The 12,683-nt window shown below is 38.2% G+C and overlaps 1 protein-coding gene across 3 annotated transcripts in view; it reads right to left on the bottom strand.

The window, feature by feature from the left end:
* The window catches only part of HBS1L (HBS1 like translational GTPase), a 70,484-nt gene extending 61,731 nt beyond the window's left edge, over positions 1 to 8,753 (bottom strand). The window contains exons 1-3 of one of the 3 annotated variants that reach the window (XM_084889501.1): positions 8,559 to 8,753; positions 4,637 to 4,702; positions 385 to 504 (exon numbers count right to left, since the gene is read on the bottom strand). In XM_084889501.1, coding sequence (XP_084745627.1) covers positions 385 to 504; positions 4,637 to 4,702; positions 8,559 to 8,601 — 229 coding nt within the window. In that variant the 5' untranslated portion in view covers positions 8,602 to 8,753. The remainder of the gene's footprint in view (positions 1 to 384; positions 505 to 4,636; positions 4,703 to 8,558) is intronic. The other 2 variants (XM_084889502.1, XM_084889500.1) reach the window with 2 other exon arrangements.
* Positions 8,754 to 12,683: the final 3,930 nt, after the last annotated feature.

Here is a 12,683-nt window from a genome sequence, read left to right as displayed (position 1 = left end):
CATTAACTAGGACACTTGCACAGTGTTAATTTGAACTTAAAATTTAAAAAATAAACAAATAAAAACAGCTGGCAGGGGAGCAGTTAGACATCAATCAGGCTGGCATGGGATTGGTTAGGGGTTGATCAGGCTGGCAGGCAGAAGCCATCAGGGGCAATCAGGAAGGCAGGCAGGTGAGCAGTTGGGAGCCAGCAGTCCTGGATTGTGAGAGGGATATCCGACTGCCCGTTTAAACCGGCGATCAGACATCCCTCTGAGGAGTCCCAGATTGGAGAGGGTGCAGGCTGGGCTGAGGGACACTCCCTACCCCATACCCTAGTGCATGAATTTCGTGCACCGGGCCTCTAGTTTTCAGATAAAAAACTCAGACTATTTTTACTATACCTTGATCAAATTCACTTAGCTGATGGTTCAAAAGAGAATTGGAGGATTCTTTCAGATCTTCATAATCATATTCTTCAGGCTCAGCAGGTTTGTCACGTCGTGAGTAAATAAATTGAGCAGCTAGAATATAAAATGATTGAAGAATGCTTTTATATAGTCATTTCTCATTAACTTTATTTTTACAAAAGTTAAAGCAAAAATTAAGGATTCTGATCTAATATATAGCCATTAATCTATATTCTATAATATTGGATAAAAACAAAGACAAAACATTCCCCCAAACCTTCTCAAATGTCCTTACTAACTACTCATTAGCTTCTTATAATCATCTTCCTTATCTCCTCCTATTTTCAAAACCATTACCCTGAGTTTACTTTCTCTAGTTTTCAAAAACTACCTTTCTTAATCTCTCATCCTTGTCTACTATTTTATCTTCCTTAAAAATTTCTCTTCTTTGGTATAAATATTCCAAACCTCATATCAAACTTGCTTATTTGTATAATTATGAAAATATTAAACAGACTAGGTCTTCAATTTCCAAAAATTGCTAATTTGCCTAAACCCAGGAGTTGACCAAAATCATAGGTCTTAACTTTTGAACAACTCATTCTTTCAATCACACACTGATAACTGTACACTAGTATCATATTCCTAAACTTTGACTTTCAGACCTCAGTCTCTGCTACTCTGTAGTACCGGCACAGTTTCAGTATGTAAATGGGTATTATATATTTCATTAAAAGGAGGAAAGACAAAACATCAAAGTGCCAATATATGCATGAATATCACATACAAAATACAAGTGAGCAAAAAAGAAAATATCATGCATGCCCAAAGTGTTGACTTGACTAGATGACTTGAGTTCAATTCTTAGAGACTGTGTTCAATTGTGAAGGTATAAAATTAAAGAATAGGGAAGAAGGATAGAAATATCAACATAATATTCTAAAGGCAAGGTATTATTAGAGATTTTATATCCTTTGGCTTTCTGGAAGAGCATGTGACATGGAAGTCTATTGCTTAGCATTCCCACATCTGACTTTTGTGCATGTTTTCAGAAAGTTATTACCATGAAAATAAGGAAAACGAACTACATTTGACTTTTGTGCATGTCTTCAGAAAGTTGTCACCCATGAAAGTTCTCAGAAAGTTATTACCTATATGCCAAGTAGGGCCTTCAATCCAGGCCTTCAATCTAGTATCTCGTACAAGAGATTTTTTTTTTAATCTCCTATCTAATTATCCTGCTACATCATCTACCCAGGTCAAAGGTGATAATGAATTGTAGGAACCCAAAAGTATTATCCTTAATCTCTACAGGTGGTCTTTTGAAACCCCAATGAGCTTTAAAGAAATGCAGATCAAGCCACCCCTCAGCTTCTAACCAGACTTTTTCTATACTCTATTTCCTGATGCCAAGGGTAAGCCTACACATATTTTCTTCTTGGACAGCTGGCTCTCTTTTAGGAAGACTGGAAGGCTGGAGGAGAAAAACATGTGCTTCTTTCCTTTTTGCTTCTTATCCAGTCAGTCACCTGAGCAACAATTCACCTTAAAGAAGCAGTTTGTTCCAGTAACATCAATTAATATCAGCTTCTTTAAGGTGAATTCCCAGAAACAGCATCAACACGCCCCCAACCTACATCTTCTGACACTACAATCAGCCAGCTGGCTAGAACTGTCTCTTCAAAGACTGATTCCAGCTTCACAGACATCCTTCCAACAGGGGAACACCTGCCAGCTATGCAGTGTTCACCTCCTCAGAGGTCTGAGACCCAGCTCCACAGTATCTTCTCTTAACTTCAAAGGCAAAGTAATAAAGCAAAACCTGGGTTGCAGGTTCGATCCCCAGCCCCAGTTAGTTGGGCATGTTTAGGAAACATGCAACAGAAGTATCTCTCTCACATTTATCTTTTTTTTTTCTCTCTCTCACCCACCCCCCATTCCTCTCTAATATATATATATTTATATTTATATTTATATTTATATCTATATTTATATTTATATCTCACATTTATTTATTTATTTATTTTTTAAGAGCTAGATGTATTTCAGAGTAACAGGAAAGACAACGACAGGAAGAATGGAAGTGCTAAGACAACTTTTAGAAGACATATCTAATAAAGAGAGGATATGCAAATTGACTGTCATGCCATAATGATCAAGATGGCTGCACTCACAGAGGAGGCAGGGACTCCATAACACAAGATGGCTGCACCCACAGAGGCCGAGTTCCTGTAACAAGCCTTAACGAGCAATCAGTAGGGACCTGAGGGTGCGCCCTCCGCCTAATGGGGCTTGACTAGGGTGGGGCCAGCCAGTTCTGGATCTCGCCCAATGGGGGTGAGGCCAGCTGAGTCTGGGTCTAGCATGATTTTGAGGTGGCGCGGGTGTGTGGGGACTTGACTCTGGGTCCCACAGCGTGTCCCAGACTCTGACAGGAGGAAGATCTTCATATACATTTTACTAATTTTCTTTCATCTCTGACACTTCTATTATAGAGAAAGGGCAAATAGCAATATTAAAGTATTTCCTCTAATTAATCCCCTTTTAATGTGCATGAATTTCGTGCACCAGACCACTAGTGGTTTTATAAATAAAGAAAGACTTCCAAAAAGTTAGAAGAGACATATTTGGTCTATAAGTGGCACAGGTTTAAATAGGGGTGGAGAGAGGCAGGAAAGGGTAAAGGAAGAATAAATGATGATGAAAAGAGACATGACCTCCTAGCTGATTTGGCTCAGCGGATAGAGCATCTGCCACCGAAAGGTTCCAGGTTCAATCCCAGTCAAGGGCACATGCCCAGTTTGCAGGCTTGATCCCCAGCATGGACTAGTTGAAGGCAGCCAACCAATGATTCACTTTATTATTGATATTTTTCCCTCTCTCTTCCTCTCTGAAATCAATAAAAATATATTTTAAAAAAAGAAAATGTCAGAGTTCATTGCACACATTAAAAAAAAAGAGAGACATGTCTTTGAGTGGTGAACACACTATAGATGATGTATTATGGAATTGTACACCTTAAACCTACATAATTTTATCAATGTAACCACAATAAATTCAATTTATGAATGAATGGATGGATGAATGAATGAATGAATGAATGATGTGGTACAGGTTTATAGGACAGGTCAGGTTTAAGGAAAGTAATGGGTCTATAGGACAACTTAGCAGACCACAGTATTAAAAAAAAAGGCAGAGTGATAAAAATGTTAATCACATTAAATCTTTTAAACTTGTGGAAAATGAATTTTATGAATTATACCAGTATTTATGCTGAACCTATGTTTAATTACACTCCCTTTTATAGCATAGTAAAATTAGCAGGATATTTTTAACTTACTGTTTACAGAGTAGAATGAAATTTGAAGACAGCCCTAGCTCACTTGGCTCAGTGGACAGAGCATCAGCCTGAGGACTGAAGGGTCCCGGGTTTGATTAGGGTCAAAGGCACATGGCCGGATTGCAGGGTCCATCCCCAATAGGTAGTTTGCAAGAGGCAGCCGATCAATAATTCTTTCTCATCACTGATGTTTCTATCTCTCTCCCTACTCCCTTCTTCTCTTAAATCAATAAAAATATATTTTTTTAAAAAGGAATTTAAAGACAAATGTATTATTGAGAAATTAGTGAGAGGAGAGTCTGGATTAAAGATTCAGTCTTACTGCAAAGAACACATGAATATTTTTTTTATACAGTGGCAAAAAAGCAAACTTTCAGCAGATTAGACAGAAGATGCAGCTCTCATGTGGAATCTGAACTCCAAATTAATCTATGGCTCCATCAGAAGTTGGAACTACATTTATCTGGTTTATTTACCAAATTAACAGTGGATAAGATAAAATACTATAAAGGAAATTCTATGCATAACACATCAATGTTTCTAATATTCAAAATATTCCTGAGAATATATAATAAACTGCTGTCTGCCTTCAGAAATTTTAGTTTTAGATAAGATTATCTTTTCAATACAATTTAGTTTAATTGCATTTTCAAAGAATATTAGAAAAGCTAGTTTTCAGAGTTTTCTTCTAATTGATTAAAGCAAAGTGATGTAATCAAAATTTTAAATTCTACTCACAGCTAAAGAAATTATTTTTTCACCCTTAAAAGTTAATATATAATTACTTTTTAAAATATTACTTAATATTAGTCTTATGGAATTACTCTAGTGACAAAATGACACTAATACTTACTTAACATTTTTAAACACCCAAATAATGAAAATCAAATTATTTTTAAAATTCACCTGTTGACGGAGAAATACAATAATCATCTTCTACAGACTGGCCATAGAGATCATCATCTTCAAAATCTAAAATAAAAACACAAGAGATAAATTCATTTACAAGTTCTTTATATATTCTTAGATATTAACAAGAAAGTATCTGGATTCTTTCCAAAAGAAATTAAATTGTTCATCAAAATTAAAGGAACTTGGATTGTCTACTTCCTCTAAAAATTTTACCTAAAAGAGAGATATTTACTGAATTTCTTCACTTATACACCAAATTCGTGCAAAAGTAGGCCTTTCTTCCACCGCCTGCTGGCACTGGCCTCCCTCTGGCACCGGGGACCCAGGCTTCCCTCAGGCCCTGGCTTCATCTGGAAGGATGTCCTGAATGACGTCCGGTCTAATTAGCATATTATGCTTTTATTATTAAATTATTATAGATAGAACATACATGGTTCTTCAGTTTTTAAGATAATTTGGTCCAATTTTTCACCTCAGGTGATCAAAAAGTAATCCCACAGACCACATACTTAAATTGGCTTTCTGGAGTTGACAAATATCCAAATAAAATCCATTCATTTTTTTCACCAATGCTCTCTAAAAACAAAGCATTTATTTTTCATATAACTTAAAACATGGCCCATAAATGTCCACTTAATAGAGATGTTGTGCTTGTCCTAAACTAATTTTAATTTTACTATCGGTCTCCAAAGCACAGGTTGTAAAATCAGACCAAGAAAGCAATTTGTCTTCATGTAGATTCTAGAACTTAGGGACTTTAAAAAATTAAATAGAAGAATTTTTTTCAAACTCGTCTATAATTTGTATGATGCTTAGCATGGTCCATAATTATCCACATAATTAGGACAAGATGGTGTGCTTGTCCTAAACTAATTTTAACTTTTTTAAAAAAAACTCCTAGAGAACATTCAAATACAAAATCAGACCAAGAGAGTAATTTGTCTTCATGTAGATTTTCATAGAACAAGGTAATCTATGAAAACAAGCTTATCCTAAACTCCCTCAAAATCACTCTGCTCAGGCTTATTGGCCTTTTTTCTACTGACTAGAATATGTTTTTTAACCAAATTTCTTAAGGCTGTTTCCTCCTCTTGGCTAAGTTCCCATTGAAATGCCACCTAATTACATACGTCCTCCCTGACCCCTCTGGGTATAAGCAGCAACCCCTGCTCTCTTCCCTCCCCACCCCCATCCCACCACCCCCATCATTTTTTACTGTCTAGCACACTCCTGGAATTCAAAGTCTTCAAAGCACTTTAAGCACTTTACCTGTGTCACTCCACAAGATAAGCTTCTTCAGGGCAAGACTCTGTCTAGCCAACTACCTGGCACATGTTTGGTACTAAATTTAAACTTGTTTTATTATAAATGAATCAAGCAATTTAAAATAAAAACCCACAAAGAATATAAATGTTTGCAAAAGTATTTCATTCATTCAACAAATACTAGCACTATTTCAGGGACCATTAGAGACATTTGGGGTACAAGAGTGAGTAATAGGCACATTCCCAAGATCTTCACAAACCTGAAATGAACCAGAGAAGACAAAAAATGGGCAATTACAAAACACACATAGCAAGTGTTTGACTTGACATGTATTGGGAGTGAGGTGGCTAGGGAAAAATCCCAGGAATATAATACTTAAACCAGTTCCAAAGGATAGTTAGCTAGTTTCTGAGGGTATTCATGAAGCAGGAACTCTAATTCTAAGACCAACTGTTTATGGCAAAGAAAAAAATAAACAAATGCTACTATTGGATTAACATGTGTAATTCAATAAATTAGATCACAATTCTGAGTTAATAACTTATTAGCAAATAAATGAGCCATTCACAAAAAAATATTTTTAGATATAAAAACAGAAAGAATCTTTTCCATTGTTTTTCAATGCTGACATTGACCCTAAAAGTACCACAATATAGAAAGATAAAGAGAATTCATTCCTGGTATCTTTGTAAAGTGGATCTTTTTCTCAACAAAATTTTGGGAGTATTTACTTCATGTAAGCAATGTGGTGGCTATTGGAGTAAATATCAAATATATGGACTTTGTCTTTCTGGCACTTTTAAATTAATAGCTAAGTGCTAGCCAAATTACAGAGAACAAAGTGGAGAGTTAAATAGAGGAACCAATAGGTTTTGGAGCATAAACTCTCTCTAATGAAGGTATATTAGTTTTGAGAATTTTAAAATTATTATTCTGAGAGTACAAAGGAAAGCTTAACTGGGAAAGAGAGAGAGAGATACTGGACCCTTAAAATGAGTAGAACTTTGTAAGGAAAAGGGGGTGAACCTCCTATTCTATAGGAATAGCTTGGTTATGATGTCATCAATTGTTCCAAAGAAACCCGACAACCTGACCAGGAGTTTATCACTCCCTCCCTCAGGCCAAGCACTTCCCCGGGAAGCTTTCCTTCACATGGAATTCATACTCTACTCCTCCAACTCACTCTGAATGAGGTGCTCTTACTTTACATAGCTTACTTTCTGTAGCTTCTCATACTCACTGTAATCCTCTGTAACTTGCTCATCTCCCCCTTTAGGCTCCCTCAAACATTTTACTATCAGTCCCCAAAGCTTAGAACAGTACACCAAGCATTCAATTAAAGAAGAATAAACAATTATTCATGTTTGAGGAAGTAAAACTTATTAAAGAAATAAATTATTAAATAAATTAATTACTTTATTAAAGAAATTAGGCCTATTCGTGTGTTTTGTAGCATATCTGCAAAAATACATCCCAGGCTGAAGTCATGTCTAGGTAACTATGGTCGACATGCAATACTTATATCCACTGCAATACTTAACAACCGCCTCCATTCTAGGAACCTAACATTAACAGATACATATACATACACATATACATATGCCAGGCTGAGGCTTCCAAAAGCGGTTCAGAATGTTAGCCTCCAGTATGGTGGGAGCATATGGATGCTATGGATAGCTCTACAATAATCTACTGGGAGCGTGGGAGTGCCAATAATAACCACCAACACATCAAGCATACTACATTCTCTGCACTCTACAAAGCAATGGGTCTTCATTCCTCTTCTGCACTCAGTCAAACTTGTCTATAATTTGTATGCTTAGCGTAGCCCATAATTATCCACTGCCTAGAGATGTTGTGTTTGTCCTAAACTAATTCTTTTTTTAAAACTCCTAGACAACATTCAAATACATTTTATTTCATTTTTTAAAATCCCTAAGTCCTTTTCGAAGCCTTCTTTCTTCTACTACTGCTTCCCCCACCCCCACATCCCCAAATGCATTTACATTGAGAACTTTCAAGCAAGAACTAAGTATACACCTAAGATCACCTAATCGACTTATTCTTTGGGTCTTTTTCATAGGTATCTTTTCCACCGTCCCCTACATTTCCAAGTTAATTTGAAACTCATAGAAAATAAATTACAGTGAGCTCGCCAGATTCTGCTCTAAATATGTATGAAAACACAAAAGAGATTTGCCATGTAACACTAGCACAGTTGAAACAGTTGGATGTAACCATCAAGTCGGTCAATCCGTGTGTTACAAACAAGCAAGGTTTCATGGGCATGTTTGGATGGGGGTTGGGGGGTCGGGAAAGGGAGCCAGAAGCAGGCAGGGCGGGAGGAAACAATGCGAGGGAGACGTGACGACGCTTTACGCGCACAAACACCCGGGTCCCAGCCCCGCCGGAACCTGACGCGGTACTGCACCTCCCCTCCCCTCAATAAGCTCAACCCCAAAGGCAGACATCGCGACGTAAAACAGTGCCATTCTCTCCGGCACGCGGACAGCCTGTTATTTTCCCCAGCCTCCTCTGAATGCCAGGCATGCACCACGGACGAGGAATCAACAGATCCTAGGGATGTCAATACGCTGGGATTCCACCTGAGACGGAGAACAGGACATCGCGGCACAAGTTCTCCCCCTACCTTCATCGTAGTTATAGCCTCGAACATTCCGATGCCGGGCCATGGCGGCGAAGAGGGCGTCCGCCACAGCCTCTTCCAAAACACCCGCTCAGAAACTGACCAGGCGCCAACTGCGGCCAGGACAACACCGACACGCCATCTTGGCTTCCGGCAGGCCTCTGCGCCGTGCGCCTGCGCACGCCGGACGTCCTGTCTGCGCACTGCGCGAGACGGCGGCCTCTCAGGGTCACGCTCCTCCAGAGGAACGCATGCGCATTCGCGCAGCTGGGCGGTTCCTTTTCGGCGTGGCCCCGCCTACAGGCGGGGTTGACTGACAGGTGTTCCAAAGAGGCGGAATTCCGCTGCTCACAATGTGTTGACTTGGACCAACAGTTACTATGGTAGAAAGTATCCTAGACCTACACCCGTGTTCCAGATTATTTTCCAGATTTGGTTTCTGATAAGCTATGGAAAAAGCTGACTGCATGCTGGCACTCTGTCTTTGAGGCCTAGTGTTAGGCCCATAATAAGCACTAACAAACTTGTGCGTATATTTTTAAGAATTAGCCCAAGCTTTAGAGAGAGTGGAAATGCTCTTTTTTAAATTGAAAATCTGATTACAGTAAATCACCAGGCTTTCATGTAATACATGGTTTCATGTATATGACTCTTGCATTAGTACATCCAGTAAACAATTATCTGGCCACATAAAGGATTATCTCCATGATTCTCTGAGCATTCATTAACAAACAATCCTGTGTAACATGCTAAGAGTATTAAGTATAGCTTTTTAGACATAACACATCTAAGGCCATTTATGGTAATGTTGAATGTTGTTGAGATATTTCAGTAACTTTGTGGTGGCCATTTTGTAATACATACAAATATCAAATCATTATGTTGTACACCTAAAATTAATACAGTATCATATGTCAATTATATCTCAATAAAATATTAGGAACTTCTATTCATCAAAAGACAACATTAAAAAATTATGAAGGCAAGTTTCAGCTCAGAAGAAGATATATCCAGCACATACTATATCTCACAAAGAACTCATCTCACAAACAAGCTTATGTACCCCCTCAAATTTTTACCAAATAAAAAATATCCTATCTAATAAAGAGGGAATATGCTAATTGATCCTCATGCAGTCGCAAAGATGGTGGCATCCACAGCCAATAAGGAGGGACTATGCTAATTGGCCATCATGCCCTCAAAGATGGTAGCACCCACAGCCACAAGATGGTGCCCAGTCCCCTCAGTTCCACCAGGGCCAGCCCAAGGCATGGACAAGCCTCGGATGGCAGTTGCCAAGCCTCCCAGGGCCGGCTCCAGGCTCACGCTGCTGGCAGCAGCATAGGTGTGATGAGGCGTAGCCTTCCCCTGATAGCGGGGTTGCCTCCCACCCCTGAGGGATCCCAGACTATGAGAGGGGGCAGCCCCGGCTGAGAGCTCCAGTGCATGAATTTTCATGGATCGGGCCTCTAATTTTTAAATAAGTATAAGTCCCATATAGATACATCACAAAAGAGAATATACATATGGGCATTTAGCATTTGTAAAGGGTCTAAACATCCACTAATCATAAAAAAAAAATGCAGATAAAATAAATATGGTTTGCCCCACCAGAATGACTAAAATGAAAATGATTGACAATAGTGAGTAGTGGCAAGGAATACTGTGTAAATAGTGGAAGTCTCAAACATGGCTAGAGCATGTGCACATTGGAACAAACACTTTGAAAAACTTTGGCCAGTTGTTCAAATACCAAATGTATGTGTGCCCTGTGACCCAAAAGTGCCATTCCTAAATGCATGCCCAACAAAAATTAGTGCTTATGTACACTAATGTTAGAAATGTTATTCACAGTAGCCCTCAGATGTAAACAAGCCAAATGATTATCAATAATAAACCAATAAATCATGATATCTGCATTTAATAGGAATCCACATAGCATTGAAAAATCACTAGGGAGGTTTTATATATGTGTAAATGTTTACTGTTTTGTATTTTTAAGACTTCTGCAACTTGTAGTATATGTTATACCACAGTAAAAAAAAAAAAAAAGGGGGGGGGGGGGAATATTCAATTAAATTTTCAAAACATCTTTGATATAATATTTCAAGTGCTTCCTTTATACCTTCATAGTATCCTGTTTTTAAAATATGAATGCCAACTAAGAACTTTTCTATATCTGGATTAGAATTCATTCAGCAATACATCAATATTTCCCAGAGTAAAGTCTGTTCCTTATTTTCTATTTTAAACTGAGCAATTTAAATTTAAATTTTTCTGTTGTTTCTCTTGGTAACTACTTAAACACTCATAAGAATTTTAATAAATTATGGGAACTTCTGACCTTAATCATTAGGAAAGAAAAAGTGGGAGGGAGGGAAGATAAATAATTGCGACATTAAACACCTCATTAAGGAAGTGTTAGAGTTTTCTAATTAAATATCCAGAAAAGTAAAGCATATACTGTAAACTATAAAATGATTTAGGTGTATAGAAATGTCCTTTCGGGGTCCTTTGCAATTCTGTGATTGTGGTTATACATTAATAACAAATATTTTTGTCCTGATTATTATTGCCAAATATCTATAAAATCTGTAAACAGATGACTTAATTTTCTTGTTGATCTTCTTAAATTAGTTCTATAACCCTATGCCTGATGTAATAATATTCTTACCCTCCTCTATGGAATTTCCCCTGACTTTCTTTACATATTATTCATTTTATCCCTTTCTTCTTCTTTCTTTTTTTTTAAATTTAAGGCAGAAATTTGAGTGAAAATTGGCAAGAAACAGTGAACAGGTCCTTTATCAAGACAAAGCTTTGCTCTAAAGGGGCTTGAGGCTGTCCAGGATTCCATGCTTGACAGAAGCAATGACAGCATAACTAAACAAACAAGGATGTGTTCAGGGAAGCTGAAACCCGATCTTCAAAGATTCAGTGGGTGATTTTTAATTTCTGTGTAGCATTATAGAGCTTAATGCAGAACATATCAAAAACTTGGAAAGGCACTGGTAAGGTCATGAACTTCATAAAACAGAAAGATTCTTGAGAAGAAAAAAAATAGAAGAGTTTTATATTTAGACTAGAGGCCTGGTGCATGAAATTCATGCATGAAGGGGGAAGGGTGTTCCTCAGCCTGGCCTGCACCCTCTCCAATCTGGGACCCCTCGGGGGATGTCCGATTGCCAGTTTGAATGTCTAAACTGGCATTCAGACATCCCTCTCACAATCTGGGACCATGGCTCCTAACTGCTTACCTGCCTGCCTGTCTGATTGCCCCTAACCCTTCTGCCTGCCTGCCTGATCGCCCTAAACCCCTCTGCCTGCCTGCCTGATCACCCCACTTTGCCCCCTGTGGCCTGATCACCCCTACCTTGCCCCCCTGCCAGACTGATCATCCCTATCTGCCTCTGCCTCAGCCCCCTCTGTGGGAGGCAACCTGGCAGATCAGGGAAAGACACCGCCCCCATTACCCCACTGCTGCTGCCACTGCTGACCTGAGCCTCAGCCCTTCAAAGCCACGCCTGAGCCTTGACTCTCGCAGCTGCTGTTGTGGCTTTATATGGAAGACTCTGGAACATGCCCACTCTAATTAGCATATTATCCTTTTATTAGTATAGATTTGGGGACCATTACATCCACGCAGAACTACCTCCTAAAATGTTGAAAACAAAACAAACCAATGCTTTTAAAATATGGCAGGTGTTAAATAAATGTTAGCCATCTTTATTCTACTGATCATGAAAACAAATAATTCTATCACATAAAAAACATATTATAATGGGAATATTTTCCAGCATATTCTTCATTCATGAAGGGGGATGGGTGTTTTGTTTACTTTATATTTTCATGTGTCCCTTCAAATTTGGGTAAAGTGAGTAACCCTAACATATAGTTACTATTAGTAACCTGGACAAGACCAGAACTCATAACATTACAGTCAGTGATTCTTTCCCTTCAACCAAGTTGCTCCTTGAAAGGAAGCAAAAAGGGGACATCTATAATACTTCCAACAATAAAGATAAGTTTTTATTAAAAAAAGAATCTTGAGAAAAAGACATGCATTTCTTCTTGACAAAGTTTTCTCTAGTCATTGCTTATACTGATAAATGAAATACTGTATTTAGT

Source organism: Pipistrellus hanaki (genome assembly GCF_964339955.1).
Source record: "Pipistrellus hanaki genome assembly, chromosome: 7".
Lineage (NCBI taxonomy): Eukaryota > Metazoa > Chordata > Mammalia > Chiroptera > Vespertilionidae > Pipistrellus > Pipistrellus hanaki.
The sequence above is the reverse complement of the archived record's forward strand: the minus strand, read 5'-3'. Positions and strand labels throughout refer to the sequence as shown.